The following is a 15,107-nucleotide window of genomic DNA, read 5'->3' on the forward strand; positions in this document are numbered from 1 at the left end:
AGGACGAAAAGTACGAAAACGATCAATAAAAACGAAAAGGGCGAAAAGGACGAAGAGGACGAAAAAGGACGAAGAAACGAAAAAAGACGAATAAAACCAATAAGGACGAAAAAGGCCGACAAGGACGACAAAGACGAAAAAGGACGAAAAAGGGCGCACAAGGACGAACAAGGACGAAAAAGGACGAACAAGTACGAAAAAGGACGAACAAGGACGAAAAAATACGAAAAAGACGAAAAAGGACAGAACTGACGAAAAGGATCAATAAGGACGAAAAAGGACGAAAGGCCAAAAAATGGACGAAAAGGACAATTAAGGACGCAAAAGGACGAAAAAGGGATGAAAAGCACCAAAACAGATGAAAAGGACTAAAAAGGACCAAAACGGACGAAGAGAACGAAAAAAGACGAAAAGGACGAATAGAACCAATAAGGACGAAACAGGTCGACAAGGACGAAAAGGACGGAAAAGGACGAAAAAGGACGAAAAAGGGCGAACAAGGACGAACAAGGACGAACAAGGACGAAAAAGGACGAAAAGGACGGAAAGAACGAAAAAGTATGAAAGATGACGAAAAATGACGAAAAGGACAAAAAAGGACGAAAAGGACAAAAAAGGACGAGAAGGACGAAAAAGCACGAAAAGGACCAATAACAACGAAAAGGACAAAAAAGGACAGAGAAGGGCGAAAAAGGACGAAAAGGACGAAGAAGGATGAAAAAGGACGAAGGATGAAAAAGAACGAAAAAGGACGAAAAGTACGAAAACGATCAATAAAAACGAAAAGGGCGAAAAGGACGAAGAGGACGAAAAAGGACGAAGAAACGAAAAAAGACGAATAAAACCAATAAGGACGAAAAAGGCCGACAAGGACGACAAAGACGAAAAAGGACGAAAAAGGGCGCACAAGGACGAACAAGGACGAAAAAGGACGAACAAGTACGAAAAAGGACGAACAAGGACGAAAAAATACGAAAAAGACGAAAAAGGACAGAACTGACGAAAAGGATCAATAAGGACGAAAAAGGACGAAAGGCCAAAAAATGGACGAAAAGGACAATTAAGGACGCAAAAGGACGAAAAAGGGATGAAAAGCACCAAAACAGATGAAAAGGACTAAAAAGGACCAAAACGGACGAAGAGAACGAAAAAAGACGAAAAGGACGAATAGAACCAATAAGGACGAAAAAGGCCGACAAGGACGAAAAAGACGAAAAAGGACGAAAAGGACGAGAAGGACGAAAAAGGACGGAAATGACGAAAAGGATCAATAAGGACGAAAAAGGACGAAAAGGCCAAAAAAAGTACGAAAAGGACGAAAAAGCACGAAAAGGACGAAAAGGCCAAAAAAAGGACGAAAAGGACGAAAAAGCACGAAAAGGACGAAAAAGCACGAAAAGGACGAAAAGGACGAACAAGGACGAAAAGGACCAAAAAGAACCAATAAGGACGAAAAAGGGATGAAAAGCACCAAAACAGATGAAAAGGACGAAAAAGGACCAACAAGGACGAAAAAGGACGAAATGGACTAAAAGGGCCAATAAAAACGAAAAAGGACAAAAAAGAGATGAAAAGGACCAAAACGGATGAAAAGGACGGAAAAGGACCAAAAAGGATGAGAAGGACGAAAAGGACGAAAAAGGACGAAAAGGACGAAAAAGGACGAACAGGACAAAAAGGACGAAAAGGACCAATAACGACGAAAAGGACGAAGAGGACGAAAAAGGACGAAGAGAACGAAAAAAGACGAAAAGGACGAATAGAACCAATAAGGACGAAAAAGGCCGACAAGTACGAAAAGGACGAAAAAGGACGAAAAGGACGAGAAGGACGAAAAAATACGAAAAAGACGAAAAAGGACGGAAATGACGAAAAGGATCAATAAGGACGAAAAAGGACGAAAAGGCCAAAAAAAGGACGGAAAGGACGAAAAAGCACGAAAAGGACCAATAAGGACGAAAAGGACGAACAAGGACGAAAAGGACGAACAAGGACGAAAAGGACGAACAAGGACGAAAAGGACGAACAAGGACGAAAAGGACGAACAAGGACGAAAAGGACGAAAAGGACGAAAAAGTACCAACAAGGACGAAAAAGGACGAAATGGACTCAAAGGACCAATAAGGACGAAAAAGGACCAAAAAGGGATGAAAAGCACCAAAGCAGATGATCTTTGAATAAATCAGTATAAAATGGAAAAATTTGGTTTCCAGGATAAATTATAGATTTCAAAAATGACGATAAACGCAGTGGAGGTGATTCTACACCATAAGAATTTTACGTAGATTCCAAATATGAAATTTATTGGGTGAAAGGTCTACAGATAAATCGGACCTACGAAAAAACGAATTTTTCACAAAATTTGAATACCTTAGATATGAGGACAAACTCCAGGAAAAAAAGTGTTAGGCACAGTGTTATTTATAGTTTATTTCAAATCCAAATTTCCCCCAATGTTGATTCTAGGTAATCCAGGATAAACTAGATATGAAACTAGTTTTCAAAACAATTTCTAATTTTTTGAAATCAATATGTATGTTGGGTGACAGATCTTCAGATAAATCAGAGGGTTCTCTATAAGTTATTTCAAAGCAAAACTGGCCTCAGATGTCGATTCTAAGATAATCAAATCCAGAAAAAACTGGATGAAACTAGCTTTTCCGAAAATTTTTAATTTCTTGAAATTGCGGTAATTGATCCAAAAAAAATATTGTTTTATGGAGAATTTTGCCTAGATTTGAAAAATGTGCAGTTGTTTTTGCCATAAATCTTCACAAGAATCCTAATAAAATGTCCAAACATAGAATTTGTCGAATAACAGGTCTTCAGATAAATTAGGACAATGCAAAAACGATTTTCCAAAAAAAAAAAAATTCCTGAAAGTGGCGTTAATCGAACGAAAAACATATTCCTCTGTGGAAATATATGTATATTTTTTTGATTCATCAGCTGAATTAGAAATGAAATTTTGAAGAACAATTTTTCTAGATTTAATGCCAAAATATTTCCACATCGCCTGATTTATTGCACCCATATCTGTCGTAATATTTACAATATTTAGATTCGTTTTTGTGGCTAAAATTATTAATTTTTTAATGTGATCTACTAATGACTGTCCACTTGTGAAATTTCCTGTAAAGTGATACGAAATTACTTGTTTCCACCGCCGCAATATTCCACCTATCATGATAACTAAACAATGAGTGGCTATCGCTGAAAAGTTTTCCAGGGTTTCATATCCTAGTCTGGTAGAGAAAGCTGTGCAGTATTGCTTTCCAAGCGTTAAAGCCGTGTCATCTAAATATAAACAACAGTCTTTTTCATAGACTTTAAAATCTTTTACTTTTAAATTTAAATAATAAAAAATTTCGTGTAATATACCTGTTGTTATAATATTAATTTGTCACTTTCTATGGTTCAACCTATGTATATATTTTTGTTGAGGTTATCAGGTTATTTCAAATTATTAGTACCAGCTTATAATAATACCATGAAAAACTACGCTTTGCGTAATTAATGTTGGAAAGGTGAATTTTTCCAATATTCGAGACGTGAGATCTTTTATCTTGCGCAACTCGCGTTCATGACAAAATCCAGGTCTGAACCTTTGTATAATTATTTCGTGTACTGTAGTTGGATTCATTCCAATTATCCGGGCAAATCTTCTAATGCTTGTCTAAGGAGATTTTTCCATGCATTCAATAAGTTGCTCCTCAATTTCCACCGTCCTTATAATTATTTTTTTATTACACAGTAGGATCAAAAACCAACAAAATCGTTTTGACGTTTACAATTTTTGTAGTCAAATTCTACATAAATAATAAAAAATACGTTAATTGTAACTAAGATTTGAAGTAATTTTTGCAAGCTTAATATTCAATCGCACTAATACGTGAGAGACATGGGCAGCTAAAGAACGTAACTTTTAAGTTTTCATAGTTTCGAGAGAAGGGTGAAAGATTTTTTTTCAATATTTTTACCCCAATGTATGAAGATATTTTTCTGTAGAAATTGTGTGCAATTTTCCAAACACATGTATGTATATTTATTATCGGACTTTTTCAGCATCACAATATACCTAGCTGGCCTCCGTTTTCTTATCTTAACTCTAACTGTGGAAAACTCCGAAACTTCTATTTTTCAAAGAGAATGATCATGAAATTCCATTTGCCCCTCTTATCTCCGATTTTGTGCGCTACTATCTATACATGTAATTAAACTTCACTTTTATCGCACATCGACATATAACTAATTGATAACAGAAACTACTAGTTCCGCTAATAAAGTTTGAGGGTTAAATTTTTATCACCGGTAGTCAGATAACTAAACCTGTTTGGATTGATTTAGATATGTTACATTTCGGCACGTTTTTTATACAATATATATTTTTATTTGTTTAAACAGGTTTTAACCAAGTTCTAAAGCCACAGACAAAATTTCGTACATTGTACACTACAGACTGGCGCCTAATTGCAACAAACCTCACACACATAAATAATTATGCTACTCGTAAAGTGAATACCGCGTAATTTATTGATTTGTGATTTAGTTTTCAACCCTATTAAGTCACCAAATTACGTAGGTCGTCGCTTAGAACATACAATTTGTGTTATGGTGGGTTGTCTATAATCTCGCGTCTTAACAACATAAACTGTGCTTAATTAATTAATTTACAGAAATAGAAAGCCAAGTTTCTGAAAGGCAGATAAAATCAAAATCACAACACAATAAATATTTACTACTGGTATTAACTCTACATTTAATGTAGAGTTAATACCACGAGTATTTTGATAATAGAGTGTGCAGCAGTTTTAACTACAGAAGGAGAAACATCTACGACAGAATTTACTATTGATAGGTCGCTACTAGACTGCAATGATGATAAATTTAGGGAATTGAATGAATCTGCAAGAAATGATTGCTAGTAAACAACTACAAAAAAAATGAATCTACTAATTCGATAACTACTGTCTAAGTAGTCTCATCATTTTCGCCGCTACTGTCGTTATGCAAATCATTCAGTCTTCATAGCTTTTGAGGCGAACAATACATTTAAGTTATTTTCCGAATCATTACTAACAAAAGATTCGTCAGAGTCAGAATCAGCCAAGGATATAAATCTATTAGCTTTTTCCGATCAGCCTTAATAAGATCTTCAAGGCTTCTTTCCACAAATTAAACACTCTGTCTGCAAAACCCCTACACCATTTCAATTGGATTGTATTGACAATGGTATGGGCGTAATACATTATAATTTTTCCTTGCCAAGATTTCATCAATTTCATATTTTTGGCTCTGCCTGGTGTCGTCTAAGTATGGTTTCGAGAAGTTCCAAAGATCTTTTTCTTCATTGAAATATCAAAATTAGTGTTTTGGTCCTTCAGCTATTTCTGTATAATTAATTTTGAACATTTTGAATTAGGTAATTTGTCAACCAACATGGAATGATAAGGAGCGTTGTCCATTACTACGTCAATTTTTCCAACAATTTTATCTAGTGCTGGTATTAGCTGGTTTTCATTCATCGTCTCATGGTAGTCCCTATCTTCTATTCTACCCTTTTTTGTGGCCAGCATGAAGAACCGTAAAACTTTTGCCTTGTTTTGGAGCGTTTATGGTTTGGCTTTTTTATTATTTTATCAAATCCAATATTTTGTACAAAGTAGTAGGGCTTTTTGTAAATTCTAATTCTTTCTGGGCAAAATCTAATCAATCTTTCGCCCTAAAATGTCGGTTTTCTTTGTGTAAAGCGTGAATTTTCAGGGCCAATTCTTCTTTAAAACAATAATTTCGAAAAAAATCGTACTTTTCACGACGTTTATTAACTGAGGCAGAAATATCTTGGCCTTTTTCATGATGAGTAGAGAGCGGATTTCTAGGTTTAACGCTTTTTGTGAAAAATGTAAGCACTTCAAAACTTTTTTATATCTGTAACTATGATACAGTTTGGAGTCATTTGACACATTTTTTTTAATGCTTATTTGCTTTTTTTTTCAGTTTTATGCATATTAAAACTTATATGCTTATTTAATGCTTTTTTCGACGAATATGAGTTTTAATGCATATTTTGTTCAAATGCCGGCCTTGTCGGGATGACAAATACTTGTTAGTTAGCCGTATCGTATCGTATGCATTTTACCTGGACTTGACCATTGAAGTACACTTACTCAAGATCCTTTCTGTGAATAGGTTCCGGTCGTTTGGGTAATAAAATTTTATTATAGGATTGGAAAAATACTCCATAGATTTTATGACTTTAAATCCTTACTTCCGTTGATAATGAATTAAAGCTTTTAACCAGATGTTCTTTTTCGGCATTTTGCGGCAAGACCGTTGAAGATTTTCTAGAAAAAAGGATTATTGTACCCAACTACCTACCTTAAAATTTTTCTAATGGAAACTTTTAAGTAAATGAACAGTTTATTTCACAACCATCAGTCTATCGCATCTGTCGTAGTACAGTGTTATACGTGGTTCTCCCTTGTTATATGTTGAGTTCTTTTTGGTAATATTACTAATATTTTAAAAGAATGCCGAAAGTAAAATCGACGCCGGATGAGTGGATAAGGGATTTTCCAGAATTAAAATTAGAAAACAACAAAATATTCTGCAGAGCTGGTGTGAAAACCGTAAGCCCACTATTTTTTTTTATCTATTTTTGTTTGTTAATCCTGTATACGTACGTTGTCTTAGATTCAAAGTGATAAAAAATATAACGTGACGCAACATGTCAGAACGACTCTTCATGTAGAAAGGAAGAAAATGTTTGAAGTTTCTAAAATTAAACAGCAGACCATACATGAATCTGTTGCATCTACTTCCACAAAAGATGAGCAGTTTCAGTTTAATTTCGATTTATGTAAAATGATGATCCAGTCCAATATACCTTTAAAAAAATTGGAGAAAGGCCCTCTTCAAGAATTCCTTGAAAAACACTGCAATCGACATATTCCGGTTGAAAGTACCCTCCGAAAAAATTATGTAGGCCCAGTGTTTCAGCAAGTTTACAACGAAATTAAACATCGCATTGGAGATAATTATTTACGGTTCGCTGTCGATGAAACAACCGATAGTTGTGGAAGATACGTGGCAAGTTTAATTGTTGGAATCTTAAATCAAAATTTCCCTGGTCGAAGGTATGTAGTAAGTTTGAAAATGTTAGATAAAACAAATGGCAATACGATTACCAAATTTGTAAATGACAGTCTTACGTCACTATTTTTGCCAAATGCCGTACCGGCGAATAAAATTTTATTGACGATCTCGGATGCAGCTCGTTATATGTTGAAAGCAGGGAATAATCTAAAAATATTGTACCCCAATTTAATTCAGTCGACTTGCATTGCCCACGGTTTAAACAGAGTGGCTGAAGGAAAACATTTGCAGTTTCCTACTGTTAATAAATTAGTGGCAAATGGTAAAAAGATTTTTGTTAAAGCCCCACTAAGAGTGCAACATTTTAAGGAAAAATTTCCAAACATACCATTGCCCCCAGAGCCGATTATAACGAGGTTGGGAACATGGTTACAGGCCACATTTTATTATGAAAAATATATCAAAGAATTTGAGGAAGTAGTTACGGAGTTTAGCGAAGATTCTTCTCAATCGATTAAAGATTCCATAAATATTTTGGAAAACAAAGATTTGCGACAAGATCTAGCTTTTCTAAGAAGCAATTATCAATTCGTATGTGAGGTAATAAAAAAGTTAGAAAAACCCAACATGTTGTTGGTAGATGCCATAAACTTAGTGAAAGAATTTAAACAACAAGCAAACGCAGTAAGGGGTGATATTGGTACTAGAGTATCTCAAAAACTTGACGAAGTGTTACATAAAAATGCAGGTTTCGGTGTTCTTTCCGACGTTGCTCGTGTTTTACAAAGACAGAAGGTGGAAAATTTGGAGTTAGATTCAACATTAGTTGCAAAATTCAAATTTGCGCCAACAACGAGTGTGGATGTTGAACGCACATTCTCCAATTTTAAACACATTTTAAATGATCGGCGAAAAAATTTTACAGTGGACAACTTGGAACATTACAATCATAAAATTGTTTTAAAGAAAACTGAAATATGTGTGTAAAATATAAAGTCTAGGATTATTGTAATAATATTTTATCCAAAGTTCTAAGAAGTGTTCTTTGATTTGTAATATGATTATGTTTTTAATGCTTTTTTAAAATACAACTTTTTTAATGAAAGTGTTATGCTTATTTAATGCTTTTTTGCTTAAAATAAAACTTTTTTATTGAAAATGTTGCGCTTATTTAAGCGCTTATTCTTAATTTTTTTGTGCTTATAAATCCGCTCTCTAATGATGAGTTACAATTCGTTTTCGGTTTTATTTTTGTTTCAATTCGTACAGAAAAAATCTTGCCAAGTTTATTATGCAAAAAGAATTGTTCGGATTGATAATAGACATTTTGCAATTCTTCGCTATATTTAATTAGTGTACCTATTATCCATTCACGATCTTTATATACTTAGTAAGGTAGGCTTTCATATTTCTTCTTTAAGTTGGATAAACTGATTTGATGATTTAGTTTTTTGTCTGTCAGTAGTCTGACTGACATTTGCTTTGAGCTGGATTGCCACTTTTCTACTTCATTTATTAGATTAGAATTATTAGACGCAATTTTTTAATCAAGCAAACAAATGTTTTAATTTTGTCAGCATAGATAATTTGTCATTGTGACAGATTCACAGATCATTGCGACATTATTTAAAAAGAAAATACCTAAAATACTTTTACTGCAAGAAAAAATTGCAATAAAATGACGTTTTTTGCAGTTTCGAAAAGACAGACCCGATTTTTCTTTCGAAGAAGTAACTATGAGGGTCTCGAAAATATTTTCTGTATTGTAAAAATACGCTGTAAAATATTTTTTACTTCCTCTTGTCTTGTTAAAGCTCGTTTACTGTCGTCTGAACTAACTCGGTAAATTAGCCTTTACACGCACCCTGCCTGTAAAGCGTTACCGTGGCAGCTTTACAGGCACCTTGCCTGTAAAACGTTATCATGACAGCACCGGAATCAAACACACATTCGCTGCGTCGCCCTTTTTCTTAATCTCACTAATACTGTGCTAATACTAACGTTAAAATCACCTTCAAACTCTTCATCTTCATCGAATTCCACAATTAACAGAGCTCAGAAGCAAAATTAAACCATTTAAATTATTAATCGAATTTACAAATTGACAGTCGCGTTATTTTCAAACAATTCAATTTTCCATAGTTACCGGAGCAAACTATGGAAAATGACTATAATTTCTATGGCTTGAGGCGCTTTCTAAATGTACTCCAAGCATGTGGCAAAATTTTTGTAAACATTGTGAAAAACTTATTTTGGCAGATTGGGAAAAAATATGGGAAATCTTTCGTACGAATCTATACCTCCTTTCATTATTTCGCTAGGTGAATCTGATTCAGAATCTGAATTTGAGAATAACGGTGATGGTACAAATTTTCATAGCGAAATAATGGAAATGGAGTGAATTGTAGCTTGTCGGGGGGTGATATTTTTACGCATCTTTCGTTCTAAATTAACCAAGGTAGTATGTGAAAAACTACCTGACGTACAACAAAATAAGTATAATTTTAGTTAGATCATCCACGTTGTTACTTTGCACCAAATTTTAAGCATTTTGATTTTTTTTGTAACTCTTCATGGACCTGGAGAAGGCGTATAGTAACGTTCTTATTAATAAGCGTTTGGAAGTACTTAGTAAAAGCAAATAAAGAGCACTTACGTAAGCATTAGTAATAACTATATAGATAAATCATTCAATTTAAGGCCGGAAAAATGTTTCAGAAGAGCTAAACCCATCAAAGCACTAGAGCAAGATTGTTGTCTTTTACCAACCCTTTTAGTAATCTTAGAAAAGTGAAAAAAGAAGTTGGAAGATATGGAAATAGGCTGTTCACAAAGGTCGAAATTTCCATTTCTAAGAGTGGGCGAGCAGAACGAACTGATGATTGAGAATTAAAAGCGAGATGCTAAATGTGGCATGCGACAATAGTCGTATGTAGAACCCCCATTCATATAAAAACAATGTTTAAGTGAAATTTTAGTGATTGTTCCTTACATATGAAATAAACACTTACAAAAAGCCGAATAACCGTTTTAAATAGCGTAAAGTTGTATGCTTTCTGAGAAATGGATACCGTTAACTTGGTCATTGCTACTGAAAACTGAAAGTATCGGCAACAATGTTTATATTTCTGGCATATTTTTTAACCTTTAATTTAATAAAACAGAACCTAACGAAAAAAGTTCATGGAATTTTTATTCTTCTCCATCGAATAGCAACAACCTTACTAGATTTTCATGGAAAACCCTACTATATAAAGATCGTGAACGGATAATACACACGTTTAATTGGAACAATTTTCATTTCTAGCGACAACAGAGTCTTCTACTACTAGCCCCGCCCACCCACCCTCTCTTTTCTTAGAGGCGATGTTATTTGCCAAATTCAGTCTTATCTTAGCAGGTATTCACTTAGCAGGTAAATCATTGATCATGATTTCCAGACAATTTCATTGTAGTACAATTTATACAACGCAGCTGCTCATCTTGGTACTCTTTAAGGCTATGGTTCCCAGCACAGCGAGGGCAGATAACATTACTTTTGCAAGAGCTGGATGAATGGTTAAAATTACGCTCCCGCAAGTTTATCTTCAGGCTGCAATTCCCTATTTGTAACGTTGGTAACCAAATGTTTTTATGCAACAACAGATATGGAAACTATTTCGTCATCAGCAGAGTCAGTTTGCGTATCACTACTACATGATACATTCAAGTCATTGCGTGTTAAGTTACGACCGAACTTGTTCTTTCAACAAATTCTAGGAAAACTAGATCACAAATCAACAAAAAATCATCCGGTACCTATAGTAAACCAATTTGACTTAGGCCTTTCTCTCATAAACCAATAAGTGGAATGCGTGATCGTGCCCACGTTACACTCCATCTGTTCGGTAAACGGACTGCAGCAGGTATTTGAACCACGACTTGCACCAAGAAGGCCAAAATCAACTCGCTTTACTGCATCACCTTGAACACTGGACCGAAAAACACAACTTTTGCAAGAACTTTCTACCGCATCGTCCCCCCCCTTCAATCACATCTCACGCAAGCCACACTATCCGTCTACTTCGAAAAGCATCGAAAAGAAGACATGTAAAAGCGTACCTGGCGTATAGACTGGCACGTCTCCCTGATTTAGTGCCGCGCTCTCACCTAAATTGGACGTCGGCGGCGGCATGGCGTAAACGGGGGCGTTAGGACCCTTCTTGGGCGACGGTTGTGCGGTAACCGGCGGCGAATCGTTCCTAGGCGAACCGATCGCCGGCTCATCGTCGGATGCGTCCTCCTGGAAGCATAAACACATTCACGTGGTGAAGTGGGCTGGGAGCAGCGATGCATCGACGATCTTGTTGTCGGTCTAAGAGTATGTAGTTACAAGAAAAGAAAACGTCCCCGCACCAAGCCGCAACATAAAAAATTCAGGGGAGAGAGACATTAACGTCAGGCACTCGGCGAAAACCCGGAAGGGTGGACGGTCTGCGAGGGCGAACTCGGTGAGGTTGAAGATTAAAATTCGGCGAGCTGGTAAAAATTTTATTATAATGGGTTGGTACGTCGGGTCTTTTAATACTATTTTTGGGGGAAATAGTGCATTAGAGGAAGGCATATTCGTGGCTACAATAGTATTCTTACGAGAAATTCGCGTTATCTCATGGACCAGTGACAATAACAAACACTACCCATATTTGTTGATTGTTTTTACTTCCTGAGCCGAGACAATCGGGCGACTTACCACTTTCATGCTTTCTCGACGTTCAATGACCTCAAGAGTGGTCTCCTGTTTCCGTCTGTATCAATTTTTACTAAACATAATCTCTGAAACTACTAGATCGATTGTTGTCAAATTTTGTACGCACAGTACACTGTATGTTGATTACTTGAAAACAAATCAATTATTATTCACCGCAAAAGTATGTAAAATTCGTTGAAAACGATGAATTTTACATCTTAAAAAAAGTTTCCAACAAAATTAAACTTGAAAATACTCCTAACGAATCAGCCCAATTATGTAAGGATTATGAACTTCACGTCAAAATCTCAAGAAGCGCTAGAGCCAAATTTAAGGACGATGTAAAGAGGCCAAAAAATAATGAGTAACAATGATAAATTTAGCAAAAAAAAAACTGCTTCTGGCAAGATTACTATAAGCAGAGTTTTATTTTACAAAAAGCAATTATCCGTGTTTGAATAATGAAAGGCCTGGGGGTGAAAATGTGAGTTTATGGTTGCTAAAACAGAAATAAATATTAATTATTGTAAAAATGAAAGAGGAATACTTTTTTTATGTAACAAATTTTCAGCACAAAAGTTTACAAGTCAAACTTCATTAAATGGGTCCAGAAACAATATTTTTTGTAATGATTTTCATTATGATGGATTGTATAAGTACTGTGTTTAAAATTACAAGACTTAACCGAGAAACAAGAGGTGAATAGAATTAATTGCCTTTGTCGAATATGATACAATTTTAACCAATGGGAGACTCAGAAATAATTTTTAAAATGGTTGCGTTTTTTTTTCTGATAACTCCTATAAAGTAAAAACCAGTAGCATAAATAACACTCCCGCAGTTTTCTAACTTGAATTTTTCAATTCTTCAATTTTTCATTTTTCTTGTTTCTTCAGTTTTTCGATTTGAGTTTCTCGAGTTTTCAATTTTTAATTTTTCAATTTTTGTATTTTGCATTTTCTCGTTTCGGTTTTTTCTTTCCTTTATTTTTCCAAATATTCGATTTTTCAATGTTTCGAATTTGTAATTTCTTGTTTTTTCAATTTTAATTTTTTCACTTTTTCGCACAATTGGATAATTGGATAATTGAAAAATTCGAAATTTAAAAAATTGAAAAATTTAAAAACTGGAAAATCCAGGAATTGAAAAATTAAAGATTAAAAATTTGAAATTTGAATAACCGAAAAAATATAAAGTCGAAAGTAACATTGAAAAAATAAAGAAAATGAAAAAACGAAAAATTGGTATAATATCGAGAACATGAAAATTAAAAAATTTCAATTTTTCAAGTCTTCAATTATTCGGTTTTTCAATGTTATGATTTAACAATTTTTCTTTTATTCAATGTGAAATTTTTGGAGTTTGCACTTTTTAGGTTTTCATTTTTCAATTTTAGATTTTTCATTTTTGCGTTTTTTCAATGCTATATTTTTCCGCTTCTCGATTTTTCAGTTTGTCGGTTCTTCAGATTTTGGTTTGCAAGATTTCTAGTTTTCATTATAAATATATTAGTAATAAATTATTACCAATAATTATAACTTTTACATTTTTTGCATTTTTCAATCATTGGATTTTAAAACTTTTTCATTTAGTCGATTTTTATTTTTATTCATTTTTTTATCATTTTATTCGATTTTTCAATTTTTCGATCTTTCAATGTTACAATTTTTCGACTTGTATACAATTTTTAGTACATATTTCAATGTTTGAATTTTTTATTTCTTCAGCTCCGCGATTTGCAATATTTCGTTTTTTCAGTTTTCCGATTCTTCCATTTTTTTCCGATTTTTTAGCTTTTTGAGTTTCAATTTTTCGATTTTTCAACTTTTCGAATCAAAAAAATTGAAAAATTTCAAAACTGTACAATTGAAAAAACGAAAAAGTGTAAAATGAAAACTTGAAAAATCTAAAATTAAGTCAAGAACTTGAAAAATTGAAGAAACTTAAAAATCAAAAAAACGAAATAGGTATTGTTACGAAATAAACCCATATACGACGCCTATGGGTTCTAGTATATACGGCGAGGATGACTCATTGTCCGTGACGGCGGCCGGAGAAAAGTCTGGAAGCGGATGTCCGCGACGGACGTTCGAGAATAAGCCTAGAAGCGGCTGTTTAAATAGGAACCACCGTCGGGAGCAGTTTATGCAGTCCAGACAATGACTGAATTCAGTTAACAAGTCGAGTCCAACGAGTGTCGAGAAAACCCAGTGAATGTTGCGTCGGAATTATTCTGTACATAATTACTCTGTAATTGATCGTGTAAATCCGAGTTACTAAGAAATAAAATTGTTGAGTTTTTCCCACGCCGATTTTAATACCCGTTCAACGTAACAGTATTGTAAAATCGAAATATTGAAAATTAAAGAAATCGGTAAATTGAACAATTGGGAAATTGAAAACTTAAAATTAGCACCAATTTGCATTATAAACTTTTAAAGATTCTCCAGTTTTTCGATTTTACGGTATGTCAATTTTTCGAATTTTCTGATTTTTCAATTTTCCATTACCACACGATTAATTAGTTTCTCAATTTTTATTTGGCAATTTTTCACGTTTTCTACTTAAAATTTGACCAATTTCAAATTTTGAAGTTGTTCATTTACATCGAATATGTCATTCAAAAACTAAAAATTTGATTTATTCAATTCACGATTTTCAATTTTTGAGTTTTCAACTTTTCTTAATTTCTCAATATTTCAACTTGTCATTTCTTCAATTTTTCAATTGTAAATTCATCTTCTAGTTTTCTCAATTTTTCAGGTGGGTATTTTTGGGATTTTCCGATTTGCAATTTTTTAATTCTTCAATTTTTCAATTTGGCATTTTTTAATTCTTCAATTTTTCGATTTGCAATTTTTCAAGTTTGCAATTTCAAAATTTTTTCAAGGGATTGATTTCAATTTTTGAATTTTTTCGATTTTTCAAATTTTCGTTCCTTCAATTTTTCGGTTTTTCAATCTCTTGATTTTTCAGTTAGTCGATTTTTCGGCTTTTCATTCTGCAATTTTGCGAGTTTCAATTTAAAATTTTCATTTCATCGAATTTTTCAATTATTCGATTTATCAACTTTTTATTTCTTCAATTTTTCGATTTTTGAACTTTTCGAGTTGCCATTTTCTCGATTTTTAATTCTCTATTTCTTCAATTTCTCAACCCACCATTTTTCAATTTCAGCTTCACGATTTTTAATTTTTCGATTTAAATTATTCGAGTTAATTTCAATTTTTGAAATTCGATTTATCATCTTTTCGTTTCTTCAATTTTTCCATTCATCCATTTCACA

General features: G+C 33.7%; 1 protein-coding gene across 3 annotated transcripts in view; it reads right to left on the bottom strand.

Annotated features, from left to right (window-relative positions):
- Nucleotides 1-15,107, bottom strand: part of LOC135139053 (dnaJ homolog subfamily C member 5) — a 41,345-nt gene that overhangs the window by 5,418 nt on the left and 20,820 nt on the right. For 2 of the 3 annotated variants that reach the window (XM_064069144.1, XM_064069142.1), the window contains one exon: nt 11,197-11,377. In XM_064069144.1, coding sequence (XP_063925214.1) covers nt 11,197-11,377 — 181 coding nt within the window. The remainder of the gene's footprint in view (nt 1-11,196; nt 11,378-15,107) is intronic. The other variant, XM_064069143.1, reaches the window with a different exon arrangement.

The sequence above is a fragment of the Zophobas morio genome, unplaced genomic scaffold (genome assembly GCF_036711695.1).
Source record: "Zophobas morio isolate AGI-343-1 ecotype UQ-CSIRO unplaced genomic scaffold, CSIRO_AGI_Zmor_V1 ptg000030l, whole genome shotgun sequence".
Lineage (NCBI taxonomy): Eukaryota > Metazoa > Arthropoda > Insecta > Coleoptera > Tenebrionidae > Zophobas > Zophobas morio.